A 24,662-nucleotide genomic window follows, 5' to 3' on the forward strand; every position below is an offset into this window, starting at 1 on the left:
CACCTTGTTGTCTCGGATTCTCCAGCATCTGCAGTTCCTACTATCTCAGATCTTTTCCCAGTGCAGTTTTGAAGTGAGTCTGTAAGTTTGAGGGCATGGCCTGTCTTTGAATGGGTGGTGTTTAAATTTATAAATGTAGTTTGTTGTACAACCCAACTTCACTTTAAAGTACAAATAGTTGACCTCCAAGGCAGCTCCTACAACAAAATCCCTTTTGACTTTTGCTTCTGTGGTGCCATACTGAAGCCCACTGCTGGTCCTTCTTCACCCTCTGCTTCAAGTCCCACAATGTTACTTTGCCTTGCCAGTTGGCTCAGGATGGTATTGGAAAGTTTTCTAATCAGTGCCTCTTCTTGCCTTTGAATGTAGTCTAACTCTGAAACTCTCTCAGCTCTTCTGAAAGTGGCTTTAGGAACAGGGTGCCACTCATACAAGCCATCCGAGGACTTTGCTACTGTTTCCACCCTTCCTTGGGATGGCTCAGTGGCTCAGTGGTTAGCAATGCTGCCTCACAGCCCTAGGAGCCTGGGTTCAATTCCCAGCCTCAGGCGACTGTCTGTATGGAGTTTGCATGTTCTCCCTGTTTCTGTGTGGGTTTCCTCTGGGAGCTCTGGTTTCCTCCCACAGTCCAAAGATGTGTAGGTTAGATGGATTGGCCATGCTAAATTGCCCCCCTGTATCCAGGGAAGGTAGGTTAGCTGTGGGCAATTCAGGATTACTTGGTCTGGGTGGGATTCCTTTTCAGAGGGTCTGTGTGGAGTCAATGGGCCAAAGGCCTACTTCCAAACTGTAGGGATTCTATGTTTCATAGGCCTCCTCTCACCCGCTTTCATCTATTACTATCATTGTTAACCTTCCTTCCTCATGATCGTCTAGCTTACTCATTGTGCCTCCTTGTGGTAGCATAATCCACAAAAATGCCCAATTCAATGCTTCTACTGAGTTGACTGTTCTTAGCTGAAGTGATGTTCAAAGTGACCTTAATATCCCTGGAATAAAAGCAAAATACAGTGGATGCTGGATTCCTGAAAGAGAAAGTGCTGGAGAAACTCAGAAGAGTTTTCTGTCTCTACGGATGCTACCAGACCTGCTGAGTTTCTCCAGCAAATTCTCTTTCTACTTCTGAATATCCTTGGACTTGCAAGTGGGGACAAAAAGAGAGAGAATTGGCCACTGTTGCTCATTTAACCAAGTGAGCCTTGTTTGTGGACCAGAGGTTGAATTCATAGAATCCCTACAGTGTGGAAACAGGCCCTTCAGGTCCACACTGACCCTCAGAGCATCCCACCCAGACCCATCCCCCTGTAAACACTACAGGCAATTTAGCATGGCCAATCTACCTAGCCTGTACATCTTTGGACTGTGGGAGGAAACCAGAGCACCTGGAGGAAATCCACACAGACACAGGGAGAATGTGCAAACTCCACACAGTCAGTCACCTGAGGGTGGAATTGAACCCAGGTCCCTGATGCTGTGAGGCAGCAGTGCCAACCACTGAGCCACTGTGCCACCCCAAATTGTATGTGTGTGGTAATGTCATTTTATAGCAGACAGTTTCAGAGACATCGGTCATACCTTCTAACTTCCCAAGTGACCAACTTGCAGAAACTGACCAGATCGTTTGACTTTGAGTGTTGTTATTGATGAACCTAACCCAGAGCTCCTAATATCCCCTCTCACAGATTTAGTTTCACTGGTTTTTCCTTTCCCTCTATCTATGCAGAATAAGATTAATTGTAGAACACCTCCAGTGACCTTCCTCAGTGTCTGTCTGTGTCTGTACATTGGTTGAAGACAGAATACAAACCCCTATCCCCAATAGCCTGTTTATTCATGTTTAGTTTCACAGGATCAGATGGTCTCTTGGCTGAGAACCAGAAAGGTGATCAATACTTGTGATTCATGCTTTGACGTGAGGCAAATGCGAAGGAGAGACGAAGGTGAGGAGACAAAGACATTAACACTCCAATCGTAACCTTTCTGTTCTTTGCCTTCACCACAGGGAGGACCCATGGAGAGCAGCAAAGATGATCAAGTGCTACATGCAACAGCACAATATCCCACAGCGAGAAGTGGTAGACACAACTGGCTTAAACCAGTCTCACTTGTCGCAACATCTGAATAAGGGAACGCCAATGAAAAACCAGAAAAGGGCTGCTCTCTACACCTGGTATGTCCGGAAACAGAGAGAGATCGCCCAGCGTAAGTATCATTCTTTTCCGTACCTCGTTGCTTGGCTGAAGCTCCAGGCATAGCCAATGAATTTTGCATTAATGCAGCCATTCAGAATTCTGGATAATTTACTTCCAGAAGTAATTCACTTCTCTTTTTGTCACACTTTTTCCCTTTAAAAGAAATTCTGTGCACTGCTATTTTGTGCCTCACTCTTCCCTGAACGTTGTGATAAGCAGCAATTTTCACCCAGGCTTCTGTAACCAGAACTGTACAGCTCTCCCAGAGGAAATGCTGCAGTACTCCAAGATAAAGGACTCTCTGCTTCTCTTCCCCTTCCTTTGAAGCAGCACCAAAGTTCCCACAAACAGCGTTTTCTGATGACCTGACTGAGAGAAGGAGTTGATGTCTAAGTGAAGTAAAGATGCAATGTGTTCATGCTGCATTCCTGACATTCTCGTTTACTCATAAGCACAGTTTCCTTCTTAAGTTTTTCAATTACTCCACTGCCACTGTTACTGTGGCAGTATTTTCCCTCCTGGCTGAATGCAAGGGATGTCCTGAGAGATCAAAGCCTGTTGTAATGTTGATTGGAGACCATAGGTAGGTCACTGGTTCTGTCTGGGCCAGATAGAGTATGACTCACACACATTGAAAGTAACAGCGAGTCACCTGGTCAAAGTGAAACCTAAAGCTTTTGGGGAAGAAAGGTCTTGAATGTTCCTCCAGTATTGACAAAATTAGAGAGGTCACTTCAGATCCCAGACCCACACTTGCAGATGTTGAAGACCGTCCCATTCCTCCGCACAGAGTCACCTTATTCCAGCCATTCCAACCAATACTGATTCATCTCTGGCCCAGCTCGTACCTTAGAATGAACACTGAGGGATGGCATTGCTGGTGGATGGGAAACTCATTGTAGGATCTGACAATAGAAGCCATGACTAGAAGTGCAAGGTCGGCTGAGAGGGGCAAGAACTCACTGAGTTGTTTGAAATGCAGCACAGCCATTGGAAAGTGAGCAGAGCTTCCTGTAAGATGCTCAACTTCTTGCTTTTGGAATTTTCACTCCTTATTGAGGATCCCACAGCCGGCACATACCGTGATGGATTCTATTACAGGAGAACTGCTGATAAGTGTTGTCAATTCCCAATCGCAGGTGTAACAATCTAAGGACTGAAGGTAATGCATCCCACTCAACAAAGTGCAAAGGAGTTGACCTGTGCATATTCCCAATAGCAGTAAAACAGAATCTAAGCTCCCCAGAATCTTTACAGTGCAAAAGGAGGCCATTCAGCCTGCACTGACCCTCTGAAGAATATTCCACCCACACCCTACCTGATCCCCATGGCTAACTCACCTAGCCTGCACGGTGTAGGCAATTTAGCATGGCCAATCCACCTAACCTGCATGTCTTTGGTCTGTGAGAGGAAACTGGATCACCAGGTGGAAACCCACATAGATACGGAGAGAACATGCAAACTCCACGCAGACAGTTATCTGAGAGTGGAATCAAACCCTGGGGGTCCTTGGTGGTGTGAGGCAGCAGTGCTAACCACACAGCCACCATGCCGTCCAATTCATTATGCATTAGTCTTGTCTAGGAGAAAATTAAAGCTGTCAGGAATGAATTATAATTGCACTAGTTTCCTCAGTGTTGTACCTGTGGGTCCTGGAGCTGTGCCTGTAGCAACAGAAAATGATTGAGAGCAGACTCCATTGTGGAAACAGGACTGGGAGGCTGTGGCACCTGGCAAAAATATTATGAATTTAATACTTAAACAGAAATGATTACTTTAATGAGAGTGCACGTGCAGTAGAATTGATTTAGACATAACTGATTGTAATGATCTTGAGTACAAAGCGCTACGTTTAGTGAACTCATGCATGTGTGTGTCTGTCTGTTGACAAATATTCTTTAGATTTTGATTAAAACTGATTACTGATACAACAGAATTGACAGCAAAACAGGCCATCAGTTGAATGAACCTGTGCTGGATATTATACTTTACCCGATGTTCCCTGCTCCGTGTCATCTCACTGTGTCAACGTAACCTCTGCCACACCTCCCTGAAATCTGTCCTCAGTTACTCCATGGCATAGCAAGTAGCAGCAAGTTACACGTTGTCATTGCTGTCTGGGGAAAGCAGTACCTCCTGAATTCCTCTTTGGGTTTATTAGTCACTACCTCATGTTTCTGCCCCTTTGATCTGGACACTCCGTCTTCTCCACGCCTGCCCTTTTAATTTTAAAAACCTCAATTCCTTCAGCCCTCAAATGAAAGTCCCAGTCTGGCCAATCTTTCTCGATGAGATATGACCTGACGATGTATGCAAAATGCTAAAAGAAACAAAAGGCTAAATTTAACAAAACATTGGCTAGGTTGTTTCGTGGAGGGTTGCTTTCTCTGAGTTTGAGTGATTTATCGTATACAATTCTCTGCTGCTCACCTTATTATGTATGCATCATATCTGTACCCATTTTTCCCCTAATCAACCTGTTCAGAGATGTTATTACACACCTCTAGAGCAAGTGGGACTTGAACCCAGACCCCTGGTCCAGGGGAAGGGGCATTACCACCACACCACGTCTGTGTGGGGCTGTGTTGATGCTATTCCGCTCTCACCAGCAGTGGGAATGCTCCCTCACCACTGCTGGCACCTTCCTGGATTCAGCTTAAAGCTGAGCTCTGCAGCAGGTCAGTCATTGCCAGGCAAAATAGCCCATCACAGCACACCTCAAGGGAGGGAAATGAAAAACGAACAGTTTGAGGAAGCATAGGTGACACAGGTGGTGCTCTATTGAAAAGAGAATCTCAGGTTTGTAAATGCATTACCTCCTTACATCATTATTTGTCTGATCAACTGTCTCAGTAGTGCAGCAACAAGAATAAAGCCACATGGGAGGCATCCCTGTAAGGCACCTGGCTCTTGAAATGAAGCAGGAACCTGAGAATTATCAAGGCTATATGCATTTTGGTATGTGCCAGGGTGCCTGGCACAGACCTTGAAGATGTGGCATCAATGATCTCTGATGACTTATATGTTTTACTGAATGCAAGCCTTTTCTATTGATTTTAAACCTACATGTGCTGATCTGTTCCTCTCATTGCGTTCTGTGTACTATCTATGGCACCCGACACCAGGGGCAAGCCAAGTATGTTGGTCCAGTATACTGTCTTAAACATCTGTGGGTTGAGGATTGAGAAATCCCACACAGCTCTCCAATAGCTCTTTGAAAGAATTTAGTGAGGCTGTCACCTTGACAGCCATTGGGATGGGATGGCCACAGAGTCCCTCAGGTCACAGTTTCTACTCCAGATGACACAGTTCTGTTACACTGTTCCCAGGACATCCTCATTCGAGGGCAGTCAAACACATCTGGAGGACACAGTGTTGAGAGTGATCAACTGTGGGCCTCCTGGATTTCCTCCACCACACTCCGAGGGACACTTCAGCTATGTAGTTGCCTGTGGGAGGCTGCTTGGCATCAGTTGCTGCTGGCTCTGAGCTTGGTGGTCCATCTGCGTCGTCTCCGTGTTCTGAACCTTTGTCCCACCATGGTGGCGGTGAGGATGACCCTGCTGTGACTGGCTGCATTGAACCTGTGTGGGGAGTATCAGAAACAAACCTGGTCCTCAGTAATGTGAAACAGGCAGAGTTTGATTCATGTACCAATGACAGTCTAGTGCAGCCCTTCATACAGTTGGACATGGAGGACTCTCACTAAGGAGGGTCATTAATGCCTCTGCGTGGACCTTTCGTTGTTGGGGTCCTTATTCCGGTCATGTTGTGCACGTATAGTGGAGGATTGTAACTAGGGTAAAGTTAATGAAATCTCAACCCTAACCTCTGCACTATAATGATAAGCAGCCCCTAACCTTGACTGCTCTGTGCAGCTGGCTAACTGACTGTGATCGAGTCTGGACTGAGATCAGACTTTGACTGGAGCAGGACCCCCGTCTGAAACAGTCGCCGTTGACTTGACTGAGGACGTATTTGTTTCAAGAACAAAAACAAAGTTGCTGGTAAAGTTCAGCAGGTCTGGCAGCATCTGTGGAGGAGAAAACAGAGTTAACGTTTCGGGTCCGGTGACCCTTCCTCAGAACATATTTGTTTCAACCTTGAGACACGATCATTGGGTTGAAGCACATTAGTGTGTGTTTGTCTCATGTGCTCCTGGCACATGTAGGTTTTATTTTTAAATTTATTCATGGGATGAGGACGTCGCATATATTACCCATCCCTAATTGCCTAGAGGGCTGTTAAGGGTCAACCACATTTCTGTAGATCACGTGTAGGCCATAAGGATGGCAGTTTCCTCCTCTAAAGGGCACCAGATGGGGTTTTTTTTCTCAACAATCAACATTTGTTTCATGGTTATCGTTGGACTCTTAATTTCAGATGTTTTTAATTGAATTCAACTTCCACTATCCAGTTTCCCAGAACTTTTCTGAAGAAGGGCCCTGACCCGAAATGTCAGCTTTCCTTCTCCTGTGAAGCTGCCTGGCCTGCTGTGTTCCACCAGCTCCACACTGTGTTATCTCTGACTCCAGCATCTGCAGTTCTTGCTATCTCCCAGAACATTATCTGGGTCTCTGGATTAACAATCCAGCAATAATACCACTAGGCCATCACCTCGCTGCAACTAAAGTGTGTTCTTGATGTAGCACAGTGCCATTAGGTAACATGACCCTTGACCGTTCATTGCTGGTAAACAGTGTCAAGCTGCCAGGCTTTGGTCTGCGGTAAAAGGCAAGACAAGACACATACTGAATGAGGGGGCATTGTGTAAAAAGGCAGGGCGAGGCAGAAATGCAGTGAGCATCTGAATTTGCACAATTGGGTGAGCAAGCACTGAGAGAGCAAACTGAGATACATGCTGCAGGAGACAGGTCCCTGTCCCTGTGTGGAATGTGGCCTGGTAGCAGCATTGCTGGTGCTCTCTGAGTTGCAGTATTGTAATAGTGCACTGTTTCTGAATGAGTCCGATATGTGCCATGCGGATCTCGTGCTTGGTTGACGTCAGCGTCTATGGATGAAGGATGCAGGTGGTCACTGACAATAGAGTGTGCCTGGGAATGTTGGGAAAGGCTGGCCAAGGTCCAGGCTCGGGTGGAGCTGCTCTGACATTCATGCTCGCTATTGTTGCTGTCGAAATAAAAACCGAAAGAACTGCGGATGCTGTAAATCAGGAACAAAAACAAAGTTGCTGGAAAAGCTCAGCAGGTCTGGCAGCATCTGTGAAGGAAAAGATCAGAGTTAACATTTCGGGTCCTCGTTCTGAGGAAGGGTCACCAGACCCGAAACGTTAACTCTGTTTTTTCCTTCACATTGTTGCTGTCTAGTTTCTCTTCCACTGTCTGTGCAAAAAGAGCAAACCGCATGTCAATAGAGCATGAATAGCTACTAATGAGATGTTAATCCACACAATTAGGTCTCTTGTGGCTCACTCGCATGACTCTCCTCTTGTTCAAACTGTGGGTGGAAAATTGGATGTTTTCTCTCAACGGCAACAGCAATCTCATCTTTCCGATCTCGCTGTATTTTCCCAACTGACTCGCTAATTGTCCATGCCATTCAGAGACCGGGAACATTCTGCCCAAAGTGTTGTACAGATAACAAATAATTCTCCTACAGTCAAATGTACTTTCTCTGAACATGGATTAATGATGTTCTGTTTAACCCAAGGAAGTTTGGTCTATGTATAGATACCTCCGCCCCGATGATTATTTCCACTTAACTAAAATCCTTTAATTATACTTTCTAAATGGATCAGCTACCCTGGAGCTTAGCTTTTAAATTGAAATACAGAATAAATGCAATTTACAGTCAGACCTGTAACCTGAGGCAGGGAATGCAGCTGCCATCCACAGTTCAACTAAACCCACACCAACTGCACATATTCAGATCTCAGCCCAGTGTTAATCCCTGGTCTTGTGTCTGTTGCAAACCCTTCTCTGTGAGAAATGCTGGAACCAATACAAACTGCACTGAAGAAGTGTTGTTGGCTTGTGACAAACAACCGGATTAATCAATGATATGTTTTTCAGAGCAGATTATACGAAAAAGCCTGAGTCGTGAAGTGAATACTAGTGTCCCCTTTCATTTACTAAGGTGCTAATACATAGCAGACAGTGACTGTCCCATAATAAGGGAGTACCAATGATAGAAACCCAAGAGCAAAGATCAAATAGTTTATTGTCTGAAAGCTGACATTATAGCATTGAATTTTTGCTCGGGTACCTGTTACCCTTTGGGCAAGATCAACTTCAACCTCATACAACATAAAATTTCCAGTACACATAAACACCACTGGTTTCCTGATCAGAGATAGTAGTTCTCTCCTGCTGTTATTTGATGTAATTCACTCTTGTAACTCTCGTTTCTGACTGAACTGAAACCTCGGGTCCATGGGCATCATAGGATGGTGAAGGGCAGCTACAAGGTCAGAAATTACTGGGAAAACTCAGCAGGTCAGGAAGCACCAGTGGAGAGAAGGCAGAGTTAATGTTTCGGGTCTGGTGACCCTTCTCCCGCATTTCTGTGTTTTTTTTTCATAATCATTACCTACCATTGTATGACCTCTTGCTGCCAGTGTGAAGAAAGTTGGTAAATGAAATATTGTTCACTCCAGTTACATTAAAGTGATGCTTGGCTGCTTGGTATAAACCCAAAGGTGTTTACCTGTGCTTGCAATAATTAAATGGAAAAATCCAGACGTTTAAAAATAAATGCTTCTTGTGTCAGTTGGCAGTGAAGCTCCTTGAGCCAGAGAATACCTCAAACCTTGGAGTTTTCTGAGTGGGGAACTCAAGCCGACAATTGTCGCACAATTTGCTAAAGTGTACAAAGGATTCTCTCAGTCACCAAGCAGGTAGAGCTGGCCTACACTCAGTAACAACAAATGGAGCCTTAGAAAATGCACATTATTACATCGTGCTTGGGTTTCTTACTCATTAACTTCAAATAAGTTGTCATTCTTTTATTAGCCTGCTTCATGCTGCTGAAATACGGTAGACAAACTGCACATACAAAACGTCTTCTGTCACAACATACTCTCAGTATAGAATACTATTCTCTGGCTCCCAAAGAGAATGTGCAGCCATATGTGAGTTGTCTATGGATTAATCAGTATTTGTGTGCCACTACACATGCTATATTCTACCCTGCTTCATATCCGTGCAAACTGCATGATATATGGTAAGTTCTACATTTTGGCCAACCTGTCAGAAGATTGTGTACAGTTCTGTTCACCACACAATCAGAAGGATGTGGATGCTTTGGAGAGGGTACAGAACAGGTTTACCAGGATGTTGCCTGGTATGGGGGATTTTAGCTGTGAAGAAAGGTTGGATAGACTGGGTTTGTTTTCACTGGAATGCAGGAGGTTGAGGTCCAACGTGATAGACGTTTATAAGATTGTGAATGGCATGGACAGAGTTGAAAGTATGAGGCTTTTTCCCAGGGTGGAGTGGTCAATTATTAGGGGACACAGGTTCAAGGTGTGAGGGGGGAGTTTAAAAGAGATGTGTGAGGCAAATTTTTCACACAAAGGGTGGTGAGTGCCTGGAACCTGCTGCCAGAGGAGGTGGTGGAAGCAGACACAATACAAGCATTCAAGAAACACCTAGACAAATACATGAATAGGAGGGAAATAGAGGGATATGGATCCTGTAGGTGAAGACAGTTTTGGTATGGAAGGGCGAAATATGTCAGCACAGGCTTCGAGGGCCGAAAGGCCTGCTCCTGCACTGTATTGTTATTTGTTCTAAGAATAAACTAAGAGAGCAGGTGGAAGGCAGTTATAAATTGTACAACTATTACGTTATGAGCAAAGCAGAAATCAAATCTAGATTTTTATAATCAACCTGTTATGTCAGGATACACCTCTGGAGGGGGTGGGACTTGAACCCAGGCCTCCTGGCTGAGAGGTAGGGACACTATCACTATATCACAAGACCCTTTAATGAAATCCAAGACATGAGGTCTTTCTCTGCACAGCTAATGAACAGGATTATTAAACATTGTTAGGTCAAGGTGAAAATTCCAAAAGACGAAGAATGTGGGCTGCAGTATTTCAAGGTTCTAGTTCTTTTTTTTAATGAACTTTTGATCGTACAAGTTTCCATTTTTTTTTTGAAGAAAGAAACAAGCGACATTTATTTCTTCTTTTCCGTTGCAGAGTTCAGCCAACCAACACAGAAGACAGGCCAGAATGTGGCAGAGAGCAGGCAGCAGCTGTTTCTCTTCGCAGAGTACAGCAGTGCAGCTCAGGGAGCTCCTGGGGAAGAACCTATCGAAGAGCCAATCAGCAAGAAGATGAGGAGAAACCGATTCAAGTGGGGTCCCGCCTCGCAGCAAATCTTATTTCAGGCTTACGAGAGACAAAAGAACCCAAGCAAGGAAGAACGGGAAGCATTGGTCGAAGAGTGTAACAGGTAAGTGGAATGAGTCGTGATACATGTGGTACTGAACAAAGGGCACTTATTAAAATTGCTCTGTGTGTGAATCAGCTGGTATCAGGCCAGCAGCTGGTAGAGGACTACCACTGACTTTAGCAATGCTGAGACGGTAGGGTTGGCAGGGCAGGGGTTGGCTAGAGTAGGGGTGGTAGGAATGTGTAGCTGCAACTTGTCAGGCTCTTATGCTTGGTAGATGCTGTTATTATAAAGAGCTGTGTGAACATAGGTTGAGGACGACACTGGATGTAGTGTTGGCACCCTTCATAACCACATCATGATGATGCCAAGTTGAACTCATCATCTGAAGAAAGGCCATTCAGGTGAACTGGTAAGACTCCCAATGCATGGACAAACAAACTCAAGGATGAGCTACTCCAATGGGAAGAGACAAACAGCATGGGATTGAAGAAATGGGAGTAAAGGAACAAGAATAAGTCCACCAAGCTCACAGTAATTCTATCTATCATCCTACATCCCCACCCTTCATATTCTTTAACATTCCTACTTCCTAACAAAGTATTGTTTTACCTTTATATAATTGCTTCTCACATCAATAGCCCTCCAGCACCATTATATTCTCTCATCATCTGTCAACTTGAATCTCCTTAGATTCTCTTTGAACCAGCTTAGGCTCTGATATGGTTATTTCCTTGCTGTCAAGCTAATGCTGGAGGGAAGAGTTGTTTCACCCTAAACTCCTTCACAATTAAATGCACCAATCAGATCACTGTCTTTCTCCAGCGCTGACTGCACAAGATCACCTCAGTGCCTCATAAAAGTTCAATGCCTTTAGTTTAGCTATCATAAAATATGGGCAAGCCAGCCTTGGCAGATCCAAATGGAGATGTCTGTCATCAAGCAATCTCAATGTTCTTAAGAATCAAGCCCTTACAGGACAAGTGCCAACATCACAAATCTTCATTCATCCCTCCACAAGTGACTGTATATAATATTTACAATCAGTTCTGCAAATCAATGATTGACTTAACGTCACATATAAAAGATGATAGAAACCTAGATTTTGAACTCCTGGTCTCCTTGTTGAATACTCATCTACTGAGGTGACAGGAGAATCCTTAAATCAGGACCAGAGCTATATACAATATATCGGATGAGGAATTTCTATCACTACCTATAATTGTGGCACAGCTTCAAGTACAGTTTGAATACTTTTGAAATACTGTAAACCATCTGACCATGTGCTGTAGTTGTACGATAATGAAGAATGTTGAGGGTCCTGTTCTGACTCTGTAGATGCTGATATTTTAAAAACTATCCAAATGCCTTTTAAATGGTGTAACTGTACTTTGATCTACCACTTCCTCTGGCAGTTCATTCCACACACGAACCACCCTCTGTGTGAAAAAGTTGCCTCTGAGGTCCCTTTTAAATCTTTCTCTTCTCACCTTAAAATACACCCCCTACTTTTGAACTTACCCATCCTAGGGAAAAGACCTTTGCAATTCACCTTATCTGTGCCCCTCATGATTTTATAAACCTCTATAAGGTCACCTCTCAACCTGAAGACTGAAGCAAAACATTGGTTTGAATTTTCTATCGTTTCCCTGCTCCTTGTTATTAATTCCCCAGTTGCATCCTCCAAGGATGCCACACTTACTTCAGCTAGTCTCTTTTTATATACTCATCAAAGCTAAAGCTGTTTTATATTTCTTGCCAACCTACTTTCATTATCAACTTTATCCCTCTTTATTAGTTTTTTAGTTGTTACTGCTTGTTCCTGAAAGATCCAATTCTCTGGCCTACCTTTTCTGAAGAAGGGTCTAGGCCCGAAACGTCAGCCTTCCTGCTCCTCTGATGCTGCTTGGCCTGCTGTGTTCATCCAGCTCTACACCTTGTTATCTCTGGCCTACCACTAGTTTTTGCCCCTTTGTGTGCCTTGGTTTTGATTGGATGCTCTCCTTGACTGTCTTTATTAAACATGGGTGGTTCACCCTTCTCATTGAGTCCTTTTTGACCAGAATTAACTTATTGCTGAGCATTCTGAAATATCTACTTAAAGGTCTGCCCCAGCTCATCTACTGACTTTCCCCTCAGTCTGTTTTCCCAGCTCACTTTAGACAACTCTTTCTTCACAGCCTGACCCTACAGTGGCTTTGTGATGAACTGTAACCTGTCAAAATCTACCTTTGTGTCAACGTGTTGAACATAGGGGCAGTCATTGACAGAGGTTATGTCTGCAGTTATTGACTAACTGGAATAATTGTTGTTGAAGTTAGCTCACTTAGTGGTATTTTAGTGATTCCTGATGGTCTAGCCACCCTCACTCAATCTTTGAATGTCTCTCTGAAACATCCCTTAAGGAATAGCATGAGGATAAAAGAACATAGAACATTGAACATAGAACAGTACAGCACAGTATAGGCCCTTCGGCCCGCAATGTTGTGCCGAACTTTTACCTTAAACCTAAGGACTATCTAACATCCACCCCTACCTTATACTAACATCCATATGCCTATCTAATAGCTGCTTAAATGCCCCTAATGAGGCCGACTCCACTACCCTCTCCGGCAATGCATTCCACGCCCTGACCACTCTCTGAGTAAAGAACCTACCTCTGATGTCTCCCCTATATCTACCTCCACTCCCTTTAAAACTATGTCCCCTCTTAATAGCTACTTCCACCCTAGGAAAAAGTCTCTGGCTGTCCACTCTATCTATACCTCTGATCATTTTGTACACCTCTATCAAGTCAAAAAGTGGATTATCAGAGGAGAGGAGACATTCGACAACGTTCCAATGTTTTATGTTATTCTGAACTTTTTATTTCTTTATTTTCTAATGTATTTATATGATCTCTAATGCTGGATTTTTTTATTTCTTTATTTTTCTATATTTTTCCCTAAGAATTAATACTTATGAATCTGTACCTACCTTTGTATGTAAGATGGCGCGGAAGAGGCAACTTGTAAACTTCTCAATGCGAATACACGTGACAATGAACCTAATTCTGCAAAGGCCAGTTCTAATTCTAATTATGCTAATGTTAGCCTATGTGGATGAGTTGTAGCGGCCTGGTTGGAATTAGAATGAAGATTGTTGTCAAGTCAACTTAAAAATGCGAGATACTCAATGCACTTGATGGCACAAAAGGGGCTTATTGTGGAGTGAAATAGTGATGGCAGTGTACCTTGCTGATGAAAATGATCTTGATGATGGTTATGGTGTTGCCATTCAAGAAGCAGAATGGGATGCAACATTTGATTCTGAAGAGGACAAGGAAGAGGGTGAGACGCATTCTATGCATGCTGTGTTGCTATGTAGTATTCTTTCCTGTACCGTGGAAAAAGTTGCATGAAATCGTCTAAAGTTATGTACGTGGCTTTTGTTCTTGTTGGATTTGATAAATGTAACGAATTTAGAGAACAGTCCAAACACTCCCACAGTCCAAAGATGTGCAGGCTAGGTGGATTGGCTATGCTAAATTGCCCATAGTACCCAGGGATGTTTAGGTTAGGTGGGTTAGACATGGGAAATGCAGGGGTAGGGGAGTGGTTGTGGGCGGGATGCTCTTCAGAGGGACGCTGTGGACTTGTTGGGCCAAATGGCCTGTTTCCATACTGTAGGGATTCTATGATTATCTATGATTATTCAATGATAACAGTGATTAGTGCCTATCTTCATGGTGTTTATTGTTTATTTATAACAAAATTAAATAGCGGGCATACTTTCGGCTCCTTTTGAGGGCAGGTACAGTCTCTAATGTGGCAGAGCAATAGTGAGGCAATGACAGAGAGTGGATTTCAAACTTCCCGAAAATATTACTCATATAAAAAGTGACCCCCTACTTTTTTGATTAAACCTGTAAGTTATAGAAACTCCACTTCTGCACATGTATACAATAGCCTTTGTGTTTTCTGGCACCTCACGAACCTGAATCCTCCTCCAACTGGTATCTCTGAAGTTTGCCCTGGGCTTTCCAGCATGAAATACTGATGTCAGTCTGAAGTGATTGTGAAAATAACTGGCTGAACGTTGAAGTATTTTCTCCCAACAATGAGAAGAGTCAAAGGTAGAGAGGCTGCAAATTGCACGATATGCCAAGGCATGTTTTAGTTCACTTCCAGTGATTGCCATAAACTGTGGGGTGTTAACCAGTCCTCGTGTGTGCCGGATAATGTGAATTTGATTGTAGTGGTAGTTGACAGCTAAAGGCTGTGAAATGACATTGTTGGGGGTGTAATGTGAAGAAGTCAGAACCAGCACAAATCAAATCATGAGCTACTCGTTCTTGAGAGAGCTGTACAGCGAGGGGGTGGCTTCTAGGAATGGAATTTGCATCTATTTACTTCTGTCTTCCCCTCAGGATGGCAATGGTTCACAGATAAATGTTAGCAATCTATTTTCTTTTTGATCTATTGTATTAGCTAAATTCCACTGCATTGGGCAATTGAACATTGAAATTGGCTTCAGCATTACTGACTCGGGGCAGGAGGAAGACAGCTAAATTAATAGGTACAGGAGAAGGAGTGTTCAGCTTTTCATTCCCATTCTGCTGTTCAGTTCGATCACAGTTGGTCTGCAATTTCACTCCGTTTACCCAACTTGATTTTGTTGCCCTTTTTATAGCCTTGCCAAGCACAAATCTGCCATTTTTAATTTCAAAATCTTCAACTGAGCTTTCGTTTTTTGGGGATGGTTTTAGATTTCTGTTGTTTGTTGGGTGATGGAGTGCTTCCTGGTGTTGCCTGTGAGGCTGTAGTTTTAAGGTCGTGTCCTACCCTTAGCAAAGGAACTGGAATGACTACACCTTGTTCTGTGCCTTAAAAACACTTTTCAACCCCCATCCTAACTCCCTACCTACACTCACCTTTACTGACTCCATCCCCGCCACCCTGACCTATCCATCTTTTCTCCCACCTATCTGCTCCTCCCACCTCAAGACCTACCCCCACCTCCTACCTACCAGCCTCATCCCCGTCTCCTTGACCTGTCCGTCTTCCCTTGACTGACCAACCCCCATCCTAACTCCCCACCTACACTCACCTTTACTGGCTCCATCTCCGCCTCCTTGACCTGTCTGTCTCCTCTCCACCTATCTGCTCCTTTATCCACCTTCCATCCGCCTACCCCTCTCTCTCTATTTATTTCAGAATCCCCTTCCCCTCCCCCATTTCTGAAGAAGGGTCCAGACCTGAAACGTCAGCCTTCCTGCTCCTCTGATGCTGCTTGACCTGCTGTGTTCATCCAGCTCTACACCTTGGTATCTCAGATTCTCCAGCATTGGCAGTTCTCACTATCTCTGATTCAACCCAATTGTTTGTGTTCCACTCAAACCTCCCCTGATTCCTTCATTTGACCCACTTATTGTGTTCCCTAAAGGGACAAGGTTTCACTCTTATAAAGAAATAAGTTTTCACTCTAACATTTTGAACCAAAATCAACACAAATTAAACATGCATTAACAGGCACATGATATTTCAATAGAAACAATAGATTTTGTGTTAAATAGCCATACAAGGATAATTCTCATGAATTTCTCAGCGACATTCCCACCACATGTGTAGCACCATGTCCAGTCTCAAAGCCCTCTAAAAACTTCCTCCTGAGCATAGCCTTTTCCCACTCAAACGATTCAATCCCCCAGCCACTTCTAACATTAGCTCCGTTCCATCTGAGTTCGCCAAATGGAATTATCACCAACCAGATGGACTTCTGTGAATCTCTTGTTCTCTCTCTCTATTGTGTCTGCTTGTGGTCTTGTTCTCTGTCTTTATTTGGTGTTTTTCTGCTCTTCTTCTTCTTCTCTCTGCCCCTCTCACGCTCTTGCTCTCCCACGACAGCGCAGCTTTTCACAACTCCTTTTCAACCACCCAATCTGGTGACGCCTGATTAAAAACACCCAGGTCTTTACCATTCCTGAACTATTCACACCGTTTGTAAGCTCCGGGTGATAAAATGTGGAACTGGAGGAGCATAGCAAGTCAGACAGCATCAGAGGAGCAGGAAAGTCAACGTTTTGGGTCGGGACCCTTCAAGTCCAAAGATGTGCAGGTTAGGGTGGATTGGCCATGCTAAATTGCCCGTAGTGATCAGGGATGTGTAGAATAGGTGGGTTATAGGGGGATGGGTCTGGGTGGGATGCTCTGAGGGTCGGTGTACACTTGTTGGGCCGAAGGGCCTGTTTCCACACTGTAGGGATTCTATGATCTATGATCAGGACTGGGGAGGAGGAAGAGAGCTCAGAAATAACTAGAAAAGAGGGTTTGGGGCACGGGAAGGTAGGTGGGGTGGTGATAGGTGGGTGGAGGTAGGGGGTTGTAGAGATTAGTTAATGGGACAGGTGAGAAGGAAGATGAACAAGTTGTGTCAGGTCAAGGAGGTGGGGATGAGAAGGAGTGCTGGACATAAGATGAGGCTGGGGGTGGGGTCATTTTGAAGCTGGTGAACTCTATGTTGAGGCCATTGGGCTGTAAGCTCCTGAGGTGGAATATGAGGCGTTGTTCCTCCAGTTTACATGTGGTCTCATTGTGTCAGTGGAGGAGGCCCAGGATGGACATGTCACCCAGGGAGTGGGAGGGGGAGTTGAAATGGCTAGCAACCAGAAGGTAGTGCTGATTGGAATGTACCGAGCGCAGATGCTCCACGAATCTGTCACTGAGTGCGTGCTTGGTCTTTCCAATGTAGAGGAGACCACATCGGGAGCAACACATGCAGTAGACCAGATTAGAAGTCGTACAGGTGAATCTCTGCCAGATTTGGAACGATTGTTTGGACCTTTGGATGGAGGTTAGAGGGGAGGTGTAGGGGCAGGTGTAGCAGTTCTTGCAGTTGCAGGGAAAGGTGCCAGGTGTGGTAGAGGGGTCGGTGGGGAGTGTGGAGCTGATGAGGGAGTCATGGAGAGAGCAGTCCCTGCGGAGAGCAGACAGGGGTAGGGAAGGAAATATCTTTTTGCTAGCGGAATCTGATTGCAGGAGTTGAAAGTGGCAGAGGATGATGCAGTGTATTCAGAGGTTGGTGGGCTGGTATATGAGGACCAGAGGGAGTCTATCCTTGTTGTTAGGGCGAGGGGGTTTGAGGGCAGAAGTGCGGGAAATGCAGGAGATGCGGTTGAGGGCATTATGAATCACCGGAGAGGGGAAATTATGGTCCTTGAAGTAGGAGGACATCTGGGATGTCCGGGAGTAGAACGCTTCATCCCGGGAGCAGAAGCAGCGGAGGCAGAGGAACTGGGAGTACGGAAACACATTTTTGCAGGAGGGTGGATGAGAGGAGACGCACTCGAGGTAGCTGTGGGAGTCAGTGGGTTTGGAATGGATGTCAGTGCTGAATTGGTGCCAGAGACGGAGACAGAGAGGGCCAATAAGGGGAGGGAGGTGTTGGAGATGGTCCAGGTGAATTTGAGGTTGGGGTGAAAGGTGTTGGTGAGGTGAGTGAACCGTTCGAGCTCCTCATGGGAGCACGAGGCAGGGCCGATACAGTCATCGATGCGGCAGAGGAAGAGGTGAGGGATGGTACTGGTGTAACTGCAGAAGAGGGACTGGTCCATATATCCTACGAAGAGGCAGTCATAGCTCGGACCCACGTGGGTGCCCATAGCCACCCGTTTGGTTTGTAAGAAGTGGGACGAGTTAAAGGAAAAGTTATTGAGAGCGAGGACAAGTTCTGCCAAGCAGATGAGAGTGTCCGTGGAGGGGGACTGGTTGGGCCAATGGGAGAGGAAGAAACAGAGGGCTTTTATGCTGTCTTCATGGGGGACACAGGTGTAGAGAGACTCAGTGTCCATGTTGAAGATGAGGTGTTGGGAGCCAGGGAATTGTAAGTCTTGGAGAAGGTAGAGGGTGTGGGTAGAGTCCCGAATGTAGGTGGGACGTTCCTGGACCAGAGGGGAAAGAAAGGAATTGAGGTAGGAGGAGTGGAGTTTGGTGGGGCAGGAACAGGCAGAGAAAATGGTCGATTGGGGCAGTCAGGTTTATGGATTTTGAGTAGGAGATAGAAACGGGCGGTGTAGGGTTGGGGAACAAACAGGTTGGAGGCTGTGGATGGGAGATCTCCTGAGGAGATGAGATTATTGATGGTCTGGGAGATGATGGTTTGATGATCAGGGGTGGGGTCATAATGGAGGGGATGGTAGGAGGAGGTGTTGGAGAGTTGGCGTCTGGCCTCAGCGATGTAGAGGTCAGTGCGCCATACCAACACTGTGCCCCACCCCTCTTTATCAGCGGGTTTAATGGTGAGGTTGAGGTTGGAGTGGAGAGTTGTGTGTTCTGCTGGAGAGAGGTTGGAGTAGGTGAGATGGGTGGAGAGAATCCCTTTAGCTGTCTCGCACATTTCTGCACCACGAGCTCCTCTCTGTCTTTTTCTGTCGAACCAACAACTGTCCCTTTTTCTTCAAAAGTTCAGCTTGCATTCTCATGCTCAGCCAACAGCTGGAAAGCCGATAATCCCCACTTGAAACTGTTGGCCATTTTAGCTTCCCTACTTTTTGCTTCCACAGCATCCTCAACCAGAATGAAATTTCTCAGAAATAACCTGTCAGCCAGGAACTTCAATTATGTCCCCGTAACCAGAATCTTCGCTTAGTTTCACATTTGGCACTGGGGACAGTCTCAAATGCAGGCATTTTGCGACTTGCAAAGTTCATCACACTCCCACCGTCCTCCTTTCCCATTATCTTGCATCTGGCTGGTCACCTGAGCCGCTTAGTGTAGCAGCTAGTTCCATATTCTGACCAGTCATTAAGTAGAGAACAGCTGGAATTTTAGACTCCCAAGTGGAGGTAAAAGGCTTAATTTTGATCCATTTCTAATGGGGCATGTTGGAAACACTCAGCATATCTGGCAGCATCAGTGCAGAAATAAAACAGAGGTCAGTGATTCTTCTTCTGAATGAGAAAGTCATGGGCCTGAGGCGTTAACGCTCTTTCTCTGACAATTGCCCTTCAGAGTTTCTGCTGGACCTAGAGTTCTCCAGCATTTTCTGTTTATATTTCGTATTTCCAGCATCTATAGTACTTTGCTTTCCCATTCTATGCTCTAAGTTGGGTATTTGTAAGTGTGGTTAGTTTCAGTGTAAAATGAGAAAGTATTCATCATGATGCAAAATGTGATTTCTTTTGTTCAAGTCACTTATGTGGCTAGGAATATCACATTATTGCAGATAAATTGGTTGATACTAATTTACTGGAAGGTATTGTTAGTTTTAAATTTGGAAGAGAGGTCAGGTGTATACACCTCTTGAAAATATCACAGTGTTTGTAATATTCCCACATACAGGTTATTATTTTGCAGTGTTTATGAAGTTTGGTCTGTTAGATGTTCCTTTCTGGATATTGCACTCGGCCATGTTCGAGGCTGGTTACATAACATGAACAACTAAGTTGTGTGTAATTGTCTGACAAAGCGATGGTTGTAAAACATGTGCGTCTGAAACCTGAGCTTTTGATGGACTTCTTGAATGAGACATAGTGTACAAAAGGCAAGAGGTTTTGTTGAACCTACACAACACATTTTGACCTTACTGTGACTGACTATTGGTTCTCATTCTGAGGACTAGATGTAGAGAGTTTGGAAGAAATTTAATGCAATGGTTCCAAGGTTGAGGGGTTACAGAGAAGCTGAGGTTGTTTTCCTAAGAACCAAGAAGGCTGATGGGATTTGAGGAGGTATATAGAATTATGAAGGATTGAAATTTGAATTTATCTATTCCTCAGCCATAGCATAAACAGATCTAACTTTGTTTAATTTGATTGGCAAAAGGAATGGAGGTGACTCGAGGAAAACCTTTTACACAAAGATTGGTTAGGATTTGGAATGCATTCCTTCTTTAATGTTACAAGTTCAAATTGGATAAACACTTAGAGGAAGGAAATGCAAAGAAAACATGGCAGGGGTTTGAATTAGGAGGGGAGGCACAGACTGGATTTCTCTTCGAAAGAACTGATGCAGACTCATTGTGTTGAATGGTTTCCTTCTGTGCTAGAATACCTTGTTCTGTAGAACCCAAAGCGCATAAGGAAGGAGCTGGTCAGATGCTGTGAAACATTAACAGGTAGGGAGCCTGGAACTTGGAGAAACACCAGGAATTGTGATTTCTTTTCCTGGCTCTGTTTCACCCAGCACCATCCTGCCAGTTAAATGCCATCCCTTCCTCTAAACCTGTGGCAGAGATGGGCATTAAATTCTGTCCCTTGTTTCTGGATGAGACTCCCTCCCCTCCTTGATTCCCTTCCCATCTTGTCTGTGTCAGTAGTTCATCAGCCTGCTGTAGTACACAGCAGAACCTCACTTCTGTCAACCAACTGGCATGGAACGCACCCAGGTACTTAATAATTTATAGCCAGACCTAGCTGTTTCATTGCATTGCAATCCTGTCCCTAAATCCCAAGAATTGCAGCAGTTCGAGCAGTTCTCTGGGGCGATTTAAGGATGTATAATAAATGTTGGTTTAGGTAGCCACACCCACATCCCATGAACAGATAACAAAAGTTATATAAGGCTCTCTGTCTGACATCCTGGTTTTCTGGTGCACTAAAACAGATGGACACAATAAAGGAAGTCGAGAGAATTGATTATTTCCCTCTACTTGCTATATCCTTGCTATCTGTTCCATCAGCCTATCACACGCACAGCTGGATGCAAATAACAGAATGTTCAGTGAAAACCAGGTCACGCATATTTCAAAGTGTGTCTTGATTAGGGTAGAATGCTGACAGCCATAATATTTTAACCTTTTCTGTACCAAATCTCTCTCCTCTGTGGCTTTTTAATTATCAAATTAAGAACTATGCAATTAAAGCAGAGATGCCAGTCCAGGCGATGTGCTGTAACTGCATGATGTGGGAGCTGGTGGATCCCATTTGTGGTTCATAATGACCACATCTGTAGCAGGTGCTGGTTGCTTGAGGAACTCCGGCTCAGAGTTGATGAGCTGGAGTCTGAGCTTCAAACGCTGTGACACATCAGGGAGGGAGAGAGTTACCTGGACTCTGTGTTTCAGGAGGCAGTCACACCCCTTAGATAAACTACCTCGGATTCAGCCAGTGGTCGGGGACAGGAGGGTGTGACGACCAGTGAGGAAGGTAGAGGGACCCAGGAGGCTGTGCTGAAGGAGCCTGAGCCCTTGAGCCTGTCTAACAGGTTTGAGATTCCCGCTCCCTGTGTGGATGGGAGCGGAGGCTGTAGGGAGGATGAACAAACTGGCTATAGCACCGTGATACAGGGAGACATTCAAGACAGGGGGAAGAAAAGAGAAATATAGTTGCTGTCGGGGATAGTATAGTCAGGGAATAGACACTGTTCCCTGTGTCCAGGATCGAGATTCCCGAAAGCTGTGTTGCCTGCCTGGTGCCTGCGTTCAGGATCTCTCATCTGGGCTTCAGAGGAACTTGGAGAGGGAGGGGAAAGATCCAGCTGTTGTGGGCTCTGTAGGTGCCAACAATTTGCTTAGGAAGCGGAAAGAGGCTCTGATGAGGGAATATGAGCAGCTAGGGGTGAAATTAAAAAGGTAATAGTCTCTGGATTACTACATGAGCCATGAGCTAATTGGCCCAAGATCAACAAGATTAAAGAGGTAAATGTGTGGCTCAAAGATTGGGTGCTGGAGAAACAGGTTGGAATTCCGGGGATATTGGCACCAGTGCTGGGGAAGGAGGGAGCTGTTCCAGTGGGAGGGGCTCCACCTGAATCATGCTGGGACCAGAGTCCTGGCAAATCGTATAACTAGGCCTGTAGATAGGGCTTCAAACTAAATTGTTGGGGGAAGGGTTCAGTTGCATGGAAAATTAGAGAAAAAGTTGAAGGTGGGGGTGGGCTCATCAGAGGTTATTAAATTTTCCAGAAAAACGTAACAGGACAGAAAGTATGGAAACGGTCAGGAATCTAATTTCAGGCACAGCAGATGAGGCGACAACAAGGTGTAGAGCTGGATGAACACAGCAGGTCAAGCAGCATCAGAGGAGCAGGAAGGCTGACGTTTCAGGCCTAGACCCTTCCCCACAGCAGATGAGGATACAGCTCTGAGAAGGGGGTCAGTCAATGCAGGACTGAGGATGTTGTACTTAAATACACACAGTATACAAAACAAGGTAAATGAGTTTGTAGCACAGATTGAAATTGGCAGGTATAATGTTATGGATATTATAGAGATGTGGCTGCAAGGGGATCGGGGCTGGGAACTAAATATTCAGGAATGCACATCCTATCGAAAGGACAGGCAGCTGGGCAGAGGGTGGGGTTGCCTTGTCAGTAAGAAATGAAATTAAATTGATAGCAAGAAGTGATGTCGAGTTGGAAGGAATAGAATCTGTTTGGGTAGATTTGAAGAACTGCAAAGGAAAAAAGATCCTGTTGGGAGTTGTGTTCAGGCCTCCTTGCAATAGTCAGGATATGGGGCAGAAAATAAATCAGGAGATAGAAAAGGCATGTACAAAAGGCATTTTTATAACAGTCAGGGAGGTCTTCAATATGCAGGTGGATGGGTATATGAATACGAAGGGTTTAGAGGGATATGGGCCAAATGCTGGCAAATGGGACGAGATTTATACAGATATCTGGTCAGCATGGACGAGTTGGGCCGAACGGTCTGTTTCCATGCTGTACATCTCTATGACTGGCAAAATTGGGTTGGTACTGGATTTCAAGAAAAGGAATTTGTGAAATTTCCACAAGATGGTATTTTTGGAGCAGCTTGTGGTAGAGCTCACTAAGGACAGGCAATATTGGATTTGGTGATTTGTAATGAGGCAGATTTGATTAGAGAGCTTAAGTTGAAGGAGCTCCTAGAGGGGCAGTGACCATAATATGATAGAATTCATCTTGCAGTTTGAGAGGGAGAAGCTGGAATCAGGTGTAATGGTATTACAATTCAGTAAAGGTAACTACAAATACATGAGGAAGGAGCCGGCCAGAGTTGATTGCAAGGGGAGCCTAGCAGGGAAGATGGCAGAGCAGCAACGGCAGGGGTTTCTGGGGGTAATTCAGGAGACACAGCAGAAATTCATCCTAGGAAGTAGAAGCATACTAAGGGGAGGATGGGGCAAAGGTGACTGACAAGGGAAGTCAGGGACAGCATAAAAGGAAAGAAAAAGCACGCAATGTGATGAAGATCATTGGGAACCCAGAGGCTTGGGAAGCCTCTAAAAAGCAGCAGAGGAAAATTAATTCAGCAATTGTGTGTTGGGGGTGCGGGGGAGAGACAAGATATGAGAGTAAGCTGGCTAGTAAAATAAAAGAAGATTGCATCCGTATTTTTAAATCTAAGAGGTAAGAGAGTGGCAAGAGTGGACATTGGAGCACTGAGAAATGAAACTGGAGACGTAGTAATGGGAAGCAAAGAAATGGCAGAGGAAATAATAGGTATTTAGCATCAGTGTTCAGTCGAAAACACCAGCAACACACCAGAACTTCAAGAGAATCAGCGGGCAGAGGTGAGTGTAGTGACCATCACTGAGGAGATGGTGCTGGGGAAGCTGAAAGGTCTGAAGGTGGATAAATCGTCTGGGCCAGATGGACTACACCCCGAGTTCTAAAGGAGATAGCTGAGGAGATTGTAAAGATGGTGGTGATCTTTCAGGAATTACTGGAATCAGGGAGGGCTGGAAAATAGCTAATATTACTCCCCTTTTTAAGAAGGGAGAGAAGCACAAGTCAGAAAACTGTAGGCTGGTTAGCCTGATCTCGGTCTTTAGTAAGATTTTAGAGTCCATTATTATGGATGAGATTGCAGAATTCTTGGGAGTGCATGGTAAAATATGGCTGAGTCAACACAGCTTCATCAAGGGGAAGTCATGCCTAATAAATCTGTTAGAATCCTTTGAGGAGGTAATGAGCAAGTTAGACAAAGGAGAGGCAGTGGATGTGGTCTATTGGGATTTCCAGAAGGCCTTTAATAAGGTGTCACACAGGAGGCTGCGAAATAAGGTCAGAGCCCATGGTGCTAGGGGCAAGGTACTGGGATGGATAGAGGATTGGCTGACGGGCAGAAGGCAGAACATAGAGATAAAGGGGTCGTTTTCAGGATGGCAGCTGGTGACTAGTGGACTTCCACAGGTGACTGTGTCGGGTTCACA

General features: G+C 44.9%; 1 protein-coding gene across 1 annotated transcript in view; it reads left to right on the plus strand.

The window, feature by feature from the left end:
* LOC109918679 (hepatocyte nuclear factor 1-beta-like) overlaps positions 1-24,662 on the plus strand; it is a 94,026-nt gene that overhangs the window by 42,981 nt on the left and 26,383 nt on the right. Inside the window, exons 2-3 of the mRNA XM_048611706.1 lie at positions 2,003-2,202; positions 10,357-10,612. Of these exons, the coding sequence (XP_048467663.1) occupies positions 2,003-2,202; positions 10,357-10,612 (456 nt within the window). The remainder of the gene's footprint in view (positions 1-2,002; positions 2,203-10,356; positions 10,613-24,662) is intronic.

This window comes from Rhincodon typus, chromosome 24 (genome assembly GCF_021869965.1).
Source record: "Rhincodon typus isolate 14 chromosome 24, sRhiTyp1.1, whole genome shotgun sequence".
Classification (NCBI taxonomy): Eukaryota; Metazoa; Chordata; class Chondrichthyes; order Orectolobiformes; family Rhincodontidae; genus Rhincodon; species Rhincodon typus.